The sequence below is a fragment of the Gallus gallus genome, chromosome 4 (genome assembly GCF_016699485.2).
Source record: "Gallus gallus isolate bGalGal1 chromosome 4, bGalGal1.mat.broiler.GRCg7b, whole genome shotgun sequence".
Taxonomy (NCBI): Eukaryota; Metazoa; Chordata; class Aves; order Galliformes; family Phasianidae; genus Gallus; species Gallus gallus.
In genome coordinates, this window is record NC_052535.1 from 73033618 (window position 1) to 73053304 (window position 19687).

Sequence of the window (19687 nt, forward strand, 5' to 3'; positions counted from 1 at the left end):
CTCTTTGCAGGACAAACACAGTACTGGAGCCAAAATCCTGTGCATTTTAGACTTTAACATTTATTTTCTTCAGTAGGAGGTCTAGTACATAAATACCTTCTTTAAATTTTAATAAACTGTTTGGATAAAAACAAATAATGGAAAATTTATAAAGGTGGTCATTTCAGTCTTAATTTGAATTCCATCATGTTGCATTTATTTTATTTTTCAACATTTAAGGCTTAAACACTTCAGTTAATCATGTGAATTGCTGACATGCTACAATAATATTTACATCCAAAATTATATAAAATACAAGCATTTGAGTTCAACAATATTGCTTAGAATTACAAAATACAGCAATATCTGAAATACTGAAAGTTTCTTTCATAAAAGCAGCAATTTTTCTCCCATTCCTGGTCTTCACTGTCCGAAAAGTTATGAAAATAAACATTTATCATATAACATAAGCTACAAATCTAGAAGCATGACTATCAAGTCTTAAGTCACATAACTTAAACATAAATGAAAATTGGCAAATGAGCACGACATTGTTGAGGGTCCAATTATAGATGTGCTCTATATATTACAGTAAGGTAGATTTTTTTTCCAGTCAAAAAATAACAGTGTGTTTGGATAGGAATTCAGGAGGCAGACTAGCTTTGTGATTAATAGTGCTTCTGTCATTAATAGTGAAGAACCACTTTGGTGACTACAAATTAACACAGTTATAAGGAAAAACCCAACCTGTACCATTGTGCAATTCTTTTGTTGTAATCTATCTACAAGGAAGTATCACATTTATCCATACATGTACTTCAATACAAGAGTTCTAAAAGCAACTGGTAAAGTTTCACCCTCCAAAATGTACACTCAGTTCATTTTGTCACAGTAGAAACTGTGCATACTTACGGGGGATGAATTTTGCTGTAATTCAACTAAAAGCTATTTAACTATTTTTGGTCCCAACGTGCAAGAACAACAACAACAAAAAAATCTACTTCGAGCATATCCTTCCTCCCCCCCCCCCCCCCCCCCCCCCCCCCCCCCCCTTTCATGTCTGTCAAGGATTTTTTTAATTATTATTATTTTTATTTTCTTAAGTGCATTACTTTTTTTCAAGTAAATAGCCTATGAAAATCTATTAACAGCTTAAAATATGAGGCAAATTCCAAGAAAAAGCATTTTCTCAATCAAATAAAACATTCCACTTTTTTTTTAAAGAACATATAAAAAGAAATTGATAGATTATAGCTTCTCACATTTATATTAAACAAAAAGAATTTGTTGCATTTAAAAGTAGTTTCTCAGCATATGCAAACTGTGCATCTTCCCTTGAGTATTATTTAGAATACATTAATTCAGCCTATAAAAATACAGTATGGACAAGTTCTTCTCATTCCCTGACATATGAGTTCACGATTTTGACACAAAAATTGTAAACTTTTATTACATTCAAAATACATTTCTTAAGTCTTTAGAATTTAAGTTCTGAGGTGACGGCAGTTGGAGCTCTTGGTATACAGCAGAAGTACATTATTGCAGAGCCTTTACACAGAAGAAGCTTACCGAAGTTAGAGAAGCTTACTCTCTCCCACATATTTTTGTTGCTACCAGGAGGAAAAGAAAGGCTTCCTGCTATGAAAGGTCTGTGTGAAAGCATTACTCAGATGAACAATTCGGCCCTGACTTCCAGTGCTACTTCGCTCCACAATCACACGTGGCATCTGAACAAGCTGAATGGGGCTTTTTCCATCCTTTAACGCCTGAGTAAGGTTTAGTATCTACAAGAGTAGAAAGCAGGTAAGTTGTGGGCATACAAGTTAAGTTGTGGTTAACAGGATTGTAAATATAGCTATCACTCCATTTATTTGATAATGCAGCCTTCTACAAAATTCATTTAAGAAAGAATCAACTGCAAGTAGAAGTACCTCACATGATAACATCATGACATTCTACTGCTATTTGACTATTTTATTCTTTTCTTGAATGTTTTAAGCAATCCTTCTTCAAAATCTGGAAGATATTATAGGCATATTGGATGTGGTGCTCAGAGATATGATTAGCGGAGGGTTGTTAGAGTTAGGGTACTATGGTTAGGCTGCGGTTTAACTTGATGATCTTTGAGATCCTTTCCAACCTGAGTAATTCCATGATTCTATGACAAAAATCTAAGAGCATTTCAAATTCACCACATCTATTATGAACATGGCATTTTGAATGAAAAAGCCCTAGAAGAAAGCAACGAACATGTATGTAACTTGGTATATACCAGGACTTCTTCTACAAGTTATTTCCATATTGGAAGATACAGAAACATACTATTAACTTATGCCAAATCCAGTGCTAAGATTCAAATTCAGCCCTCAGATCTGCCAAGAATCTGTTGTTCTCCTTCCAAAACTTCAGTGCTCATTACCTACACTGATAGCATACATCATGTTCAGTGTTGCCTTTACTGAAAACTAAGGCAAGTATTCAAAGGCAGTTTTGCTGACATGCATGAGCTCTAATCTCAACCCTTTTTCCCCCTACTGCACACCTTTCTTCCTTGTGGAATGAACAGCAGATCAGTGGGTTGCACACTTTCAGGCTGCATGCTCTCATAGCTGAAGAACCCTGCAGATTAAGACTGTTGCATGGTTTTCTGCAAACTGCTTCTTACAGTAACTCCACTTGACATTTTCCAGGTTTAAAGGTATTCTTTCGTAGGTCTGCGTTAACCATTTGCTATAGTCTCTATATTCTCAAGAACTGTTTAGTTTGGGCTTGAAACTCTTTCCAGTATTATTTTCCCATTTCACAAAAATATACTTCTAAATACTTTCAGTGCCTCAGATTTAAAGCCTCATAAATACCCTCACATGCAAGATATACTGTTCTTGATATTTCTTATCTTTATCAACTAGATTCTCCATTTTTAACAACATATCTACAGAGTGGTGGGTTTTTCTGCTATCCTGCAAACCAATCTTCTGTAATCAATCTGGTTATCCCATTCTTTTATAAAAACCAAAGTGTGTTTGAAGGGGGGTTAACATCAAAAGCAACACTAAAAATCAATGCTAACAGAATCCCTTGCTCCTGGATTTCCAAACATTGAGGAATAACTCTGTCATACTTCTTTTATCTACACTGAAGCCTGAAAAAAAAACGACATTTACTGTAATTACACAGTTCCAAGGGCAGAGAGACAAAAATAAAACCCTTTGCTGAAATCCACCTCAAAGAAAAAGTTGGAAGAATGGGTCTGGGCTCTGCCTTTTTAGTGTCAAATTAAATTAGACATCGTTGTCTAGGTCTCTCTCAGCTATGCAGATTAGACTTCTCCTGTATCTTTTTTGCTAAATCGTAGCTTTGTTAAACTGTAGCCAACTGATTCAGTACAAACAAAAACAACAAGAAAAAAAACTACTTAACTCTGTTAAGATAGATGAGTATTCCAGAATATTTCCAGTGACTTCACAAACTTCTCCAAAGATCTATTTCAGAAATAGCTCTTAAAACTAAACTCTTAAACTCCTAAAGAATAAGGCTCTCTGGCTTTTAGCCAGCAAACAATTAATGGTAACCAGGATTACGTTTGACTAGGCAAAACTGCAGTCGTGTGCAAAGCACTTCTTATTACAGGAAAAGAAATAGTCAGACTAAGCCACTCTAGGAATTGTCAATGTCTGGCTTGAAACTACTCATGTTGAATTTACAAATGCAGACAAGTCAGTTTCAGTGCATTCAGGACAGAAGGGAGTATTACTTCTCTAGCCCAATTCCCTTATATTTTCAGAAATCACTAGTTTATGCCCAGCTTACTTACAATGAACTACATTTATAGTTAGTATAGTTAGTATATCAGACCAATTTTGAAGCAGCAAGGAGAGGGAAACCTTTTCCTCTCTCGTTCTAGTACTATGAAATGACTTAAATTTATCACTGAAATTCTAATCTGAAAATGCCTGGATTACTCTGCTAATCATTGGTACTGACATCTGCTAGGATGAAGAGATCCTACTACCCAATTTCTTTTCTGTGACAAGTATTTCCATGAAGTTAACCTTCTATTTAGATGAAGTTATATGAAGTTAACTTTATTTCATATTTATTTTAATAACATAACTAGATTACCCGCCAAATTTTCCATCCAAGTTTATGACTATTTTCTAGTGTTTTGTTTAATATATCAAAGAACATACAGGTATCATGTGTATCGCCTCCCCCACAAAAAAAACAAAAAAGCCTCCATTGCAATTCAATTATACTTGAGAAAGAAAGAAATTTAGTCCTCTTAGATGAAAAGGCCTTCAAGAATCTTTCAGTTGAATAGAAGCTTTGTTTTTTTCCAGATACAAAAACAAACACCTGAGAAGGGACAAATTAAATAATACTAAATATGCAGTCTTACCTGTCCCCTCATAACAGACATTTGGTTTTCAAAAGTAGCCTTGTCAAATCCTTTATCAGTCTTCATTAAAAAAAAAACCATAAAACAGTAAAGTTATTATAAGAAATGATTCCTTTGTTATTAACTGTGTATTTGGTATGCACGTTTATCAAGTTCACAATATGCATGGTCATATCTATCAACATTATAATAAACCTAGGAAGCTTCAATTCGTCACAGAATGAATCAAGGAAATCTAAATTGTTTGCAGTAAGTAGACATGTCAAAATAAATGATTCATCACATGGTAAGAGCAGAACATATCAATAAGTAACACTTCGACCCGTTGGTAGGAAGGGTACATACACTGCAGAGGCCATGTTAAATGGAGCATTTACAGAGATTTGTTTTATAAAAATTAACTAGACTTAACCAAGTATGTGAAACTTTACTATATACAAAGGTATTTAGATTTTCAGATGAGCTGATTACTCTTAGTCACAACAGTGACACAGCTTCCTGTAATTATGTATATATAATGATTTTGTAGAAAAGGGTACAAAATCAAAACCAAAAACTAGCTTGTACTTGTAATGAAACAGATATAACAGTAATGCCAAATTCAAAGAAGCATCCCTCTCACCTTAAATAGTTCATGAAGATCTTCACAAAGATCCTGTACAAAGTTCATATCAGAGATGCGAGGAAGAACCAAGTCTCTGGTCTCCTGAGAGAAGGGAACTTGTGCTTGAGAAAGCCAAGCCCAATGAAAGGGATCTAACATAGGAAAAAAACATTTTTAGATTAACAACAGGCAAAAATTTAATTTTCAAGTGTTTACAAGTGTTGTAGTAGCATGCTCCTTCCTGGAGGTAATCAGTAACATGCACTTCCACAACACTGTTACTTCATTATACCTTATCTGGCCACAACTACAAGAACAGCTATGCATCTTTTTTTTTCCCCTCCATCAGTGACAATATATTTTAAGAACTTAATATTTTGAGTATTTAGTTTAATCAATCAATACTGTAAACAAAAGCAGCTCACTCCTTGTGTAATAACTCGATTTCCTTTGGAATAAAATAGCTTGATGGTTTTCACTTTATTATCACCCAAACTGCAAATACTTATTTAGAAATTACCCATCCAGAAGTAAGACAATTGAATAATACAATACATACATGCCCTCCACTCATCAGGATGCTTAAAGGGAAATGCTAAACCATTGTCAATTGCAGCAATTTTAATAGTAGATTCTTCAGTTACAGTCCACTGGATATCCTATGGAAGGAATGTTTCAAAGCTTAGCGACACCTGTGTGCTTACAAAAATATAACACATCAAAATACTAAATGTGTTTTAGCTTCACTAATTAAACTTAAATTTCATGAAGGACTATCAAAGAAACCGCAGTTCATAGAATTCTTAAAGCTACCACCATTACAAAGGAGCTCTTCCCACAAATACAAAATAAGCAGAGCACAGAAACAGCTGTACAAATCAGAACATTTTCAGAATATTATTTTCTTACCTTATCTGACAGATTAAGTCCATCATCTTGCTTTTCATACCTGACTAGCCAGTTATCATTACCTCTGTCTTTAAAGAAAAAAAACTGCATGTCACAAGACATCATACAAAAGAAGTATCATATCACCCAAAATTATACAGAAAGTAATACTGTAAGCTGAGAATTTACCAAAGATGTCAGGCAAAATCATTCAGTTTTCTCCCCAGTCAAAACATCTTTTGTGAAACCTTTAAGATAACTGATCTATTGGAAAGAGTAAATATTTACCAAACATATTTAAGCCATATATACTGCTGCTTTACTGACTGAATATACAGGAAAACATCAAGAAAAAAGTATCTTCAGGTACTGGCATTCCTATAGAATGTAGTAAAGATGCCCACTTCAGGTGAAGCAGCAAAGAAAGCATTTAGATAAAGCTGCCTTTGTATTCTACAAGAAACAAATCACCTACAAAAAGTCAAAAGAAAAATCTCAACCTCTGAGTAAAAGAAAGAGGAGCACATGAGAACAGACATTTCACAGCTTACTGTACAGTGCCTGATCACCATCAGTACAAAGTATTTTGCACCAATGTGAAACTGTGCTACTATTGGTCTCCAGCTCAGCATGAAAGGAATGGTAGTTGTAGCTGCTTTTATGCTTCCTGTAATCCCATCATCCTTTCTTCTAACTTTGCAAAGGAGACAATTAATCGCCTATTAACACAGCTAAGGCATAAGTATTTTATTTTAAATCTCAAATCATTTAAAAATATCAAGTAACTGCCAATAAAAACTGCTCAGATTTTGTAATTTTCTAATATTTAGTATTTGAATCTAGAGACATACATTTTTTAAAACCTTTAAAATGCAACATTCTGGCCTTCACTTGTGAGTAAAACACTTGAAATGCACTAAAGCTTTCATTAGCGACTTTCAGTCAGAGTTATTTACAAATTTTCCCCCAAGTTAATTGATAAGACATTTCAGGACACCACGAGATACCTGTATTTCTGATGACATAATCTAAGATAACCAATCTTTCAAATTGTGACTGAAATTCTTTCCTTGTGTTCTCAGGTAAAGGATCAGTTTCAAACTTCCTGAGCCAGTAGTCAGCTTCCTTATATCCTTCAACAAACAGCTGGAAGGAGCCAACCTGAAACATTAAGAAACCATATGACAAATACACCCACGCGTGTCTTTAGCTAACATCCTTTCAAAGTTCAGAACACTGAAAGCAATACAGTGAACCATCCAGCAAAAGACAGTAAATATAAAAACAAGACTAAGTAGTTTCTCTTTCTCCAGTGGTTTCTCTAAATTCCAAGAAATTCTAAAACGTCTCCTATCATTCAGATTTTTGGTTTTGGTCTCATTTTTAGAGTGTTGAAGCACTCACTGAATTTACCAGGAACTAAAAGTAGGCAGACAGACTAGCACAAACAAACCTTCATGGTTATGAGCAATATCTGATATGAAGAAATAACACCTATTTTCATTGGAAATACTTGGTTCAGCAGTTCATAGAAAAACTCACCAAAAACTACAGCAGAAAACAAAAAGTCTTCCTCTCTGAAAAGCTTGCATGTTTCACTGGTGAGACCAGCAGCTCTGGTCATTTTTTCAAGACTTATTGCATGAAAACGACTGAAATGCATTTCCCAAGACTCCAAGGAAGGAAAAGTACAGATGAAATAGGCTCCGTATGTGCAGACAACAGAAAAGTTACTCAAGATTAAAATTCAAAAGAGGAATTATATTTGAGAATGAAAATGTATATAGATGCACACATGTTGAGATACAGATGAACCTTTAAGTGTGCATAATAACCATGTAATATGTGATACAAGCTTTCATAACATATGTTGTATCAAACTAAATTGCTGGAATTGAGAAGTAGATTACTGAAGTTGTTTTAAAAGTGTAAGACCAGAACACTGGTGAGATTCTGGGGTTACAACAAGAAAGATGTGAGGTTGTAGTCAGAGGAATACCGCACACAAGAAGGTAGGATGAACATGACAATAAGAAACCTAAAAAGAGAAAACAAAGAAATAGAAGGGAGAAAGATTTAGGAAATCTGAAAGAACTAGAAAAACAGCAAGGGAGAAGCAATTATGAAAACAACAACAAAAAAACCCCAAAACAGAAAGCAATGAAGGGAATACAACTTGTTAAGAAAAGGAGAAAAACAGAAAGAAGTACACAATTTTAACATGATTTTCTTCCAGTGGAAAGCTAAGCTGCAAACTGAAAAAGTGGCTACATTGTAAGTGTAGTTTAAGAGAAAGAAAGATGCAACACAACGGTCAGGTTTTGCTTAAAAGCAATGATATTTACTCAACCTTGCATCATTCAGAGATTGCCTGTAAATAAACAAGAAGGTTTTTCTTCTGCTAAAATCACCTCTAACATTTTTATTATTAAAGTTTTTGTGCCAGAGTAAGGAAATGCATCGATGTCCTCTTCAATCTTACCTTAGGAGGTAGTCCAATTCGATTAAATTTTTTAGCAACTTTTGGCACTTTCTCTAAAGCATATTTTTTTCCTCTTGACTTCGCACGATCTATTGCACTGTAATTAAAGGTCTCGCTGACAAGCCACACAACCTTCAAGCAAGAAAACATCGTCATTAAAAACGTTAAAAGCACAACTCCGTTCTGCATCATTTTATTTATCGATTTACAGTAAGTTTTATGTTCAGCTGCCAAAAGCAAGAATGAAGCATCAGCCAACTCCAGTAGGCTTCTTTGCTATTTCACATATCTCAAAGAGAAATGTGATGAAACACCTGCAAACTGGAATATTTATATGCTGCTATATAGAATATATCTGAATTTGCAATTCTTATGCTTCTTGCTAAATTAGAACGTAGAAAAATAGCAAAAAATACTAAACACTAAAGTGGTTAATTTTTTAATTATTATTATTATTTGTTAAATGGAGAACACTCCAAAGATTTAATTCAGCTCTGAAAATCATCCTTTAAAACAAAGAACCACAGAGCCAATGTTTCTACACTACACCACTAAGCGCTAGGACTTGATATAGTTTGCAAATGATTTAGAGCTACAGCAGGCACAACTACAGCCCAGATCCTGACACATCAGTAACTCTGCACTTTTTGCATCTGAGAATTCATGTATTTTTAACTTTTACCTTAGTTTTGGGTACAACTCCTAGCCCCAGCTTGTCATCTACAAGATAGGCACCAGCTTCAGAGAGATAGCCCTGATTTGGAACAAGGCAGCCTCTGCCAAAGCAGCAAGGACAACATATTTTGTGAAAATATTTGGTCCACTTGGGATTTAGATGTCCATAAGGCTCTTCAGATTTTGGTTTGAACACTCCAATAGTTTTCTAGAATAAATAATATACAATTAAACCGTGGATACTTTGAGATGCAAAAGATTAACCAATACTTTCAATCGCTAATATTCAAAATAATTTTAAATCCTAATGCATTACATGATTTCCCTTTTTATAAAATATAATAAATCTAGATCTGACAGAAGACCATTTGAAATAAACGCGTTACCAAATGCTTTCCTAGAAGCAGCACAAATTCAAAATAACCTCTCTTCATAACAGAAAATCACAACCAGCCAACACTTACTACTTCCACAAAATGAAAGAAGAATATTTTAGAATACAAGTAGTTTTAAAAGTAACTTTAGGAAGTGCTCTCAGCCTACCAGTTAACTTACTGATTAGACAGTTCAGACAGACACAGTGGTTCCAGGAAAGCAAAAAATATACAGAATGCTGATAATCAAGTGTTACATTTTATCTTTTGTATCTATTACATTGTTTTCAAAGAATACATGGAAACTTGCACTTGGCAGTTCCAATGAATTCCACCACTACCACTGTAGATTCCTCGACACGAAGCTGACAGCAGCAGTTTATACTACCTGACACACTTAAATAATTGTACCAAAGCTTAAAATTACTGAAAGTACTATTCCATATTTGGACATTACATTTAGGAAATCCATGCAATAACTAGAGAAAAATGAGGGAAAAAAAGAGAATATGCAAAAAAGTAAATATTCCTCCATAATTCACAGATCCCAGGCGGTGTGGCCATGGATTGCTTAGCCTAAAGAAGAAAAAAAAATGGGGCACAACATCAACTAAATAAGTTGCTATAAAGAAACAAGGAACAACAGATTTAGTGTTAACCAACCAAGAAATGATAGGCTTAAATCCCAGCAGGTAAGAAGCAAGAAGAAGAACTCCTAAGGTTTAAGAGTAGGCTTAAGACCAGAACAAATCTCTGGGCCGCGCCGTTTCCAAAACAGGCTGCTGCTAAGAACAGGTTAGTCACAGGAGCATGACAAATCCTTTAAGACAATCCTGCTCTACAACATAGGCCTTAAAGAGATAATTTCTTAAGGTGCCTCCTACAACAGGATTCTATTTGTTAACCTCAAACAGCAAGATTTTTGTTACACTGAATTATATACCCTTCCAATTGTCTGTGATAAAATTTAGCCTAACGTACAAGGTCCCTGTAATGACTCTTGTATAGCTCAAGTAAAATACTACAGAAATGCAGTATTTTTATTCCTTCTCTCATGACCATGCTAAGTAAATCAAATTCTTACTCAATATGTAATGAACACAACCATTTAGAAGTATTTTTTCCATACTAGTTCTTTTCTGAATCCTTAATCTCTCAGTAAGCCAAGCATTGCTTGTAGTTGCACTACAATTCTTACAGCTGATTTACACTTCAAACCAAGAACACAGTTTGCTGGTAGTTAGTTACCAGCATCCTTCTCCCAGGAACTGCTAATTCAGCTAGACTATGGAGATGAACTAACTAGTTGATCTAGGTTCCATAGAATTTCCAGCTCCTTTCAGTGTTGTTTTGGATACAACTAACTACAGTGAACTTCCTCTGTTAAATTTGGAAATACAATACACAACACACTAGATTTTAGTAGCAACACCTGTCTTATCTATCCACTTTGATTCACTCCCATCAACTACCAGAAGAAATAAGTTAAAACATCACTATTTGCATTCATTCTACAAGTTTACTATCAACAGGAATAGGATGTGAAGTGGCAGAAATTCTCTTATGTTTTCAGCATGTTATTATCTCCAATTCTGATGGTATACTCAAAACATGAGCAAGTTCTATGCAACTGCACATCACATTTACGATTCTATTTAGACCTACACAAAAGGTCTTTATGCTTCCAACAAACATTCTCTGTAACATGAAAGTCTGGGATGCAAAACTATGTTCTCTGCACAGAACACATTAGGAATTGGCCCTCTAAAGCAACAACAGAAAAAAAGCCGTTTGGAAACTGAGTATACTTGGTATGCTAGTTCAGCCAACATCACAATACTAACGTTCTTGAGAAGTTATTGTTACTCCTGTTCAATCACATGCATCTACCTCCTAAACAGAATTACAAGCTGTTCATTTCCCAGAAATGAAATGGTGTATTTGGCAGTATATGGCAAGCCATTCATTACCCCAAGTCCCATTTTAGGCACTACTTTTCGCAGACTGAACATTTTTAGAAGGAGCTTAGCTCATTCCATCACTTGCCTGAACCTTTCTGTGCTATAGCATCAAGTCAAGATACAATTTCCAAGTTTTCCCTAAAGTTCAAACCTTGAACTTTGCAGAGCTGGTGATGTTGAGTAGAACCAGATAGCTCAATATGCAGACAACCTAAAAGGCCAGTCAAAATTAATTTCTAGACAAGCTGCAATGACATGACCATTAGCCAGTAGCAAAAACACCTTGCAGAAGAGTGCATTTGAAGCAGATAGCCTATTTTGCTTCCTTGGTTACACAGTGTGTAGGTAAATGAAGAAATATTCATCACTTCATTAAGAACGCTGAAGTACTGATACAAAGCAGTTCAGTAAACAGCTGTGCCAATAAAACACAAAGGTGACAGGTTTGTATTTCTGGGAGAATCAAATCAGACTAAAACAACCTAACGGTAACAAGTCATTTTAGCTATAAGTTGGTAGTAGTGTGAGTAAATACTCCAGAAGCTGACCAGTTAGAATGCTAAGTAGGTCATTTAATAAAGTCTTTCCCAACAAAGGGAGGAGAAAGCAAGTCACAAAGCTGCTCTGCAGCAGGATGATGCAATACTCTGCCAAACAGGATGTGAAATCCATTCTACAAATGGGAGCAGCACTATTGGCAAAATAAAGCTTTTCAATCAGATCTTTAATCAGATAACACATTTAGGTAAGCTCTAACTTCATAAGAATAAGACACTTCGATTGCACAGCATTAGGAAAACCTCTATAAACACTTAAATGTTTTAAATGTTTTTTAAAAAAGCATAACACTGCAGGAACAAGTCATATATCCATTTTTTTTAGTTTTTTTAAACTTTAAGTACTGAGTTAAACCAGCATGTGATTACTTAGATTTTTTTTTCCTATTCCATATAAAGAAAGATATGATCCTTACTTTTTCAGAATCTCTTCCAAAAATGTATTCTCTTTGAATATGCATATATAAGTATACAAGCTAAAAGCCTGCAGAGAACTGAACTACTGCAGTAAAGAAGTGACTTGAAGGTAGAAAATTACTAATGAAACTTGAAACAGGTCTCTGTAAGTAGCATTACACGCGTGAGCAAGAATCCCACAAGCTGATTAGAGAAAGAAACAATTTTTTTTCTTCCAGTTTCAGAAAGGCATCCCCCTCCCTTCCTTCCCCATCTACTTTGACTCTCCTCCAACAGGATGAAGGGGCTCACTACTAGCAAACGTTCCTGGAATGCAGGAGTATGAACCGTATATTTAGTCCTGAGAAGATTTTGCATGGGTAGTTCTGCCACCTTACATCTTCAAAATAAGTTCAGAATGAGACCACAGCATAATTCATGTCAGACTATTATTGTGAAAAATCACTCATTCAAAAGCATAAACTCTAACACCAGAAAACTGCCATTAAAACAAACTGGACATCTATGAAAAGTGGCAAGACTGGAACATATTCTGTAACAACAAGTAGAGGCCAATTAAAAAGAACATTAAATTCTAAACAAGAAGGAAATGACTTTTTTGAGGCTACAGGAAAAAGCAATCTCAGCTGTTGTGAAAACCTAGGCACTTCGGTGTTACAGTTCCCAAGTCCAACTCAAATGGCATCTTCAGAACTAACAAACACCTGCATCTACCTAAGATTAAAGACTGTTGACGGAGCATAAAATAAAATTGCATATAACAAATAAAAAGGTATGGGGAATTGGAGTCACCGAGCCTGGTGGTGTTCAAAGAGCGTTTGGATGTTGTGTTGAGGGACATGGTTTAGGGGGAACAAATGGTGAAGGGCAAATGGTTGGACTGGATGATCCTGTGGGTCTTTTCCAACCTCAGCGATTCTATGATCTTTTTGATACTTGCTAAAAATGTTCTAGAGTCTGTTTTTTGGAACAGATCCATACGCAAAGTATTTCTGATTTAAAGAAAACAAGAGGAACTATGCCTGAAGTCTCCTTTAATAAAAATGCTAACCCAGTGCTACTTCTCAAGCAAGTTGTAACTAAGTTCTCTCTCTCACAATAAACTTAAGACATCTCTGCTGATAACCTATTTCAGTTGCCCTTCTGTTAGTGGTAAATGGCACTTTTAAAAAGAAAGCAAACTAAAACTACTACATTAAGATTCAGTAGACAAGTACAAGCAAAAAGGTTGGTTGGTTGTATCACTCTCCTTGCCAATCCACAGGAGCATGTAGACCAACACATGATAAAACACAACAAACAAAGAAAAAAATAAATAAAATGGCTCACTAAAGAACACTAAACAGTACTAAAGCAGAAGCTGAGCTCTTTTAAGGAAATCAGTTAAAACATACAAAGAACAACATAGTAGATTCTGCACAAAAGATTCCCTGAGCTGTTCTCAAAGAGACTCTTATTTCCTCCGTATTTATCTGATGCAGACTATTCAAAACATGCTAAAACTGCAATAGAGAAACAACAGCGAGTTGGACTTCACTTGTGCTGCAAGACATTAGAAATCTAAATACTTACTTGTGTCACTTAGATTTTGGCATACTTAAAAGGTTTTAAACAGAAATAGAAATTTCTCATTTTAAACTAGCTATTGTTAGAGACTCCGCATTCGAAACACTTTGCTCACCCCCTTAAAGTCCTTCACAAAGTAACTCCCACTGGATCCTTGAGAGATTCTTTCCGGCAAAACTCCACACTCTATAGCTTGTTCTGCTCTCGTAATAATTTCAGCAAATTCTGGATCATCTAAAAATGTATTCATATCAATAGCATGTCCTGTATGTCCTGAAAAATAAGAAAATAAGCAAGCAAGCACAATTTGTACTAAGAATGAATAAAAGCATAAGTAAGTACATAGAAAAGTGAATAGTTCTCCCCGACAATGCCTACTTACCAGCAAGCAGGAGAATCTGCTCTGTCAAATCAGTACAACTTTGCACACTGATATACCCACAGCTAATAAAATGTACTTCAAATAAATCATCCAAACCTACAACTGCTTTGGGACTAACACTGCAGAATGTCTATATCTTACAAGGATTATTTTTAATATTTTATGTCACAAAGCCTAAAGGAGAAAAAACTAAAAAAAAAATGCAGGTGTACATTGAAGATTCACATATCCCCTCCTATTAAGGTTTTCGCTCCTCTTAGTAGAGAAAGCAAACTGTCCATCATCCACTGAGTAGAAGAATGGTACCACATTATTCTGCTAACAGCTTGGTTAGCATATTCATTACCCATTCCTAAGACACAATCACGCTGCTCACAACTCGGTCTTACACATAGAGCTGAGAAGTAGCATCAGCATCTCAACCAAGTATGGCATGCCATCAGCATTCAACACTAAGGCACTGTAAACCTCTTGTTGAATTTATTCGCACCTTGACCAAGAAATCAGTTCTATGTAGATGACACTTCATAATAAAAGGAAGCAGGTAATAGTTGGCAGGAATTCATACTTCTATTGCTCTTCAAAACTTTGAATTATTTCTTGCTGTAAGTTTTTAAACTGGAGAGTTGAGGCTTTCTCAGAGGTCAGCTTTTAACTTCTGTGCACTCACTCCAGAACCAAAATCCTTAAGAATCCTTACTGCCTTTAGGAACATATTCTTCGATCATGCCTCCCTAACATGAATGTCATTGAGTTCATCTGTCTTGCACATATATTTAAAAAATACATTATGCTGTGTGCTCAAGAGAAATTTTTTTAAACATAGGGTTTATTCATTGTTGCTACTGAGCTACTAGAAAGCCTTCTGTTACTGCAGTGATGTGGGTGTATAAGGACACATGGGATGCAAACAAGGACAGAAGCAGTTGTAAGAAGTCTCCTTTCAGTTTCTCAAAAGCTTCACGTGAAAAAGAAGCCACTGTACTTGTAACTAGCATCTGTTGAACACTGCAGAGTTTTCCAGGTTGGTTTCTTCTTCTGTGAAAATGCAATGCACACAGCTTATTTTCAGTACAGTCTCTGAATGTGCAGTTACAACTGCTCAAGGTTTTTCTTGCAGCTGCTCTAAGAACTGTTCTCCGCTGAAGTTCCCACTGAGGAGATCAGGGCTCAGCCACGCAGTCAGCATTTTCCAAATGAAGTTGCACAAGGTCCCAGGACAGCAACTTCACAGCCTTAAATAATGAGACCGTCCCACCCAGGACACGAGCACTGTCATCCAAGCACACACCTCTACTCATCGTTCCATCAAGTTAACAATCACATAGGCTAAACCAGTACATTTTGTGTGTAAGCATAGCACTCTAACTCCTTTAACCTAAGCCTTCTGCTGTTTTAATGCTAACATTAGTAGGGGTAGCCTTCAGGAGTTCTGAAGTTTTCTTACATAATCTCAGGGGAGATGTCAGAGATCTCTGCACTCACCTCTCTTACTGCCCAGCAGGACAAGATGTGGGCTCCGCTCTCAGAAACACTAAAGATGATGCTTTGCTAAAAGCACTGTCTCAATACAGTCAGTCTCTATGGGAACAAGGCAGAACAACCCTAACATCCTATCAGCACCCTCACATCACACACCTGCTCTATCCTGAGGACTACTGGTTAAAAAACAAGATGGCATTTTTTTCTTATGGGTAAACACAGTGTGCCATCAACTGCTCCCTATGGCTTAAGAAGAGTTACTCTTCTTAACCTCTCAGAGTTAACCTGTTTTGTTCAAATTGGTGGGTTTTCAGTTTGTGTGTAAAATCAGCTATTCCTGCAAAATGAACTTTTTTAAGCTTAAAGGAAAAAGAAAAGCCTTTTTTAAAGGCTCCTTTAAAGCCCATCTCGGACAAGAAGTATAATTACAACAGCACACACTGATCGGTGACACAAATCCGTGGATTTCCACCGGCAAACCCTACTCAGAAAAGCAAATCTCTTGATGTACATCTGCTTTCAAAGTCGTACGAAAGAAAGCCCGAAAGCCTGAAGAAGCAGCGGTAGCACCACCACAGGGCAGCCTACAGCCGTGCCCAGTCAGAACTTCTACGGCGAAAGTCGCAGCAGAACCGAGCGGCAAGGACGAGGCTCAGCAGCAGCGGGCACGCTCACGGAGATGTGCACGAGCTCGGACAGCCCCGCACGTCCCGCGCCGCCCGGCACCGTGCGCTGGCGCTCCCCGCGGGACGGACGGGCGGCCGGCGGAAGCCGCGAGCAGCGCGCACCTCGGCCCGCAGGTACGGCCCACCCACCGCGCGGGGCCGAGCCGCGGCCATCCCTCCGGGCACGCGCCGGGCGCCCCGCGCCGCTCCCCTCGCGCCAGCCCGGCGGCCGCGGCCGTACCTGCGCCGACGCGGGGCTCCTTATCCCGGGCGGCGCCCGCTCGGCGCCCGCGGCCCGACGCCCGTAGGAGAGGCTCTTCCTCTCCATCCCCCTCGGGCCCCGAGTCCTCCTCACCCTCCTCTTCCTCCTCCAGCCCCGGCTCCCCGCGCAGCCTCACGGCCCCGCCGGGGGCGGCTCTCCCCGCGGGCGGCCCCGCGTGAAGCGCCGGCTCCGACAGGAGCAGCAGCTGCTCGTCGGGCTCCTCGGAACCCGACTCCATAGGCGGCCGCGGCCGGGAGCCGAGCGCGGGGGGAGGAGGCGCCGCCCGGCGAACGCGGACTCAGGCGCCCCCACCGCAGCCCATGGCGCTCTCGGCGCCAGCGCTACGGCGACGGGCCCGTCACGGCTCTGCGCATGCGCCGGGTGCGGGCGGCCCGCCCTGCGCTGCTACCTGCCTTAAAGGAGCCGCGTTCCCGGCGCCACGCTGCCGTCCTGTCCGTTTGCACAGCGCGGCTCCCGTTCTGCGTCCTCCGAAGGGAAGAAGGCCGTCGGCGGGAGCGCTGCGGCAGCTTCAGCGTCAGGTGCTGCGCACACACACCGTGCAGGGCAGCGTGCGTGCGGCGTGACTGCTCCCTGCTCCTCCGGGCGGTCAGACATCAATGCTCGCAGTATTCTCGTTGCTGGGACTCAACAAAACATCCCTGTAACACCCTGCGTTCCTAAGTCTGAGGCTGGTTTGTCTCCTGGCCGCGTTCCGGCTTCCCTCCCTCCCTGCACTTTATGAAATGTTGTTCTACGCAGCTCACTGTCGTTTCCAAAAGCAAGCAGAAAAACAGCAAACGAAAACAGTACGAATCGACTGTACTCCCATGTTCCCACAGCCATCCTTGTGTTAACAGAAATAAGGGAAACACAACCAAAGCCCAACGCAGCGCATCACACCGTGACCAGGATGTGTCCTCCCACATTCCCCCATCTGGGGACAGGTTCTGTTGGCACACAGCTCAGAGGCGTTGGTGAAATACACACATGGAACGCCTGTACAGAACTGAGGTTCTGGATTGTGCTGGGAGAGGGTCGGTTCTCAGCTCACAGAGTAATGGCATGTCTTTATTATCCATTGTTCTCGTAGTTATTCACACCGCAATGATTCTTTCTGTACATCGCCTGCATCATGGAAAGAAAGTGCCTTTGCTTGGTTTCTAACAAAATAAAACCTTGCAGCAGTATGTTTGCTTTGTCTCAGGTTACCTCTCATCAGTGGACTTTGGAACCCAATGCCATTCACTTATGTAACTATTGATATCTGCCACATCTGATAAAATCCACTCACGGTGCATTTCTGTTTCCATTTCTTTTAATAAAAGGTGAACAAACAATTGTGACTCCAAATGAATAGGCTTTTATGCCTAGCCAACAGGTAAAGAAAGTCTGTAGCAGAGGATGTGATTTTCAGTGCATACAATGACACTGATTAGCTGCTGTCTGAAGCAAACACACGGGGCAGAATTCCAGGGGAGAAGGCTCACATTTTGCCCAGCAGATCACTGAGCGCCTTTCCCTTTAGCTGCATTAGTTGGGAGAGCTGAAAACACTGCTAAGCAGTTCATTCCTGGGCTTTTAAAGGATTTGAACATTAGTTCTTCTGAAAAAGTAAAACGAGAAACTCCTAAGCTGTTTGTTCTGCCATTCACATGAGCTGTGGTGTGTGTGATCACCAGCAGCTCCTACTTTCGGTGTTCTGCAGTAAGAACTCTGTAGCTTGCTCCTGGTTTGATCCCCAGAGGCCTTCATATTGCCTCGGTCTTTAAGCAGTTCAGCCCATAATTAAACAAAACACACATCACAGAACAGTTACTAGCAAATGATTAGTTTTAATTCCGAGTAGCTAATGCTCTCCATTAGCTACCTGGTTTGAAGTTACTAAAGTATGCAAATAAGTCTGATTATAGAATCATAGAATCATAGAATGGCCTGGGTTGAAAAGGACCACAATGATCACTGAGTTTCAACCCCCCTGCCACCTGCAGGCCCGCCAACCACCAGACCAGGCTGCCCAGAGCCACATCCAGCCTGGCCTTGAATGCCTCCAGGGATGGGGCATCCACAGCCTCCTTGGGCAACCTGTTCCAGTGCTTCACCACCCTCTGTGTGAAAAGCTTCCTCCTAATACCTAACTTGAACCTCCCCTCTCTCATTTTAAGACCATTCCCCTTGTCCTATCACTATCCACCCTCGTAAACAGCTCCCCCTCCTGTTTACATGTTCTCTTCAAGTACTGGAAGGCCACAATGAGGTCTCATTGGAGCCTTCTCCAAGCTAAACAATCCCAGTTTCCCCAGCCTTTCAACCTTTTGATCCATTTCCCACCTCAGTCTCTCATTCTCACCCATACTCTGCCCTCTCCGCCCACACCCACCCTCGCACTTCCCGGGACGAACAGCAGAGAAGCGAACCCACACAGCAGGGCGCGCTTTCAGCTCTCGCTGAGCGCCCTCTCGTGATGCGTCGCAGTAAGGAGCCGAGCGGTTCTGCGTTTCCCAGCAGCAGCAATAGGATGCCCAGAGGCAGCAATTTGCAAAGCTCCTTTACGCTCAAAACGGTGAAAAGCTGGGTTAACTGCAGTCTGCGCCAACAGATCGGTGTGCAGGACTGCTCTGCCAAATCACCCGTCAGATCCTATCGGGCCAGTGACACCTACGGAACGAGTCGGCCACTGTGTACTGTTCTCACGTTGTTCAGCCATCGGAACTTAAAACTGCGAGAGAGAAAGATCGGATAAGATCTCAGAACCAAATCTGACCAGGAGTAGGCTGGTTAGGACTAAGCAGCGGAACAGCGGCACCGCGTGCTGCACGCGCCTGCTCACGCTCAGCTCGCCGCTCCCGTAGGAGAGCCACGGGCAGGCTCTGTACCACCGCCGCGCGACGACCCACCACAACCCGGCCGCCTCCGCCGACCCGGGCTGAGCGCAGATCGCCCTCGAGCGGCGGCGGGCGGAGGCCGCGCGCAGCCTCCGTGAGGCCGGGCAGGCGG

The 19687-nt window shown here is 39.6% G+C and overlaps 1 protein-coding gene across 5 annotated transcripts; it reads right to left on the minus strand.

The window, feature by feature from the left end:
• Window positions 1–40: 40 nt before the first annotated feature.
• Window positions 41–19642, minus strand: PI4K2B (phosphatidylinositol 4-kinase type 2 beta). Of its 5 annotated transcripts, none has more exons than XM_025149696.3 (10): window positions 17107–19642; window positions 14018–14175; window positions 9035–9235; window positions 8353–8484; window positions 6878–7031; window positions 5892–5959; window positions 5542–5641; window positions 5001–5134; window positions 4379–4438; window positions 41–1763 (listed from the first exon to the last, which is right to left on the minus strand). In XM_025149696.3, exons 2-10 carry the CDS (start codon window positions 14150–14152, stop codon window positions 1590–1592), a joined length of 1158 nt encoding a protein of 385 aa, XP_025005464.2. In that variant the 5' UTR covers window positions 14153–14175; window positions 17107–19642; the 3' UTR covers window positions 41–1589. The 5 variants fall into 5 exon arrangements, with proteins under 5 accessions (XP_025005464.2, XP_025005463.2, XP_015141178.2 ...); XM_025149695.3 differs by lacking the exon at window positions 17107–19642 and adding an exon at window positions 16787–17041 and having other exon boundaries at window positions 14018–14136; XM_015285692.4 differs by lacking the exon at window positions 17107–19642 and adding an exon at window positions 16787–17041.
• Window positions 19643–19687: the final 45 nt, after the last annotated feature.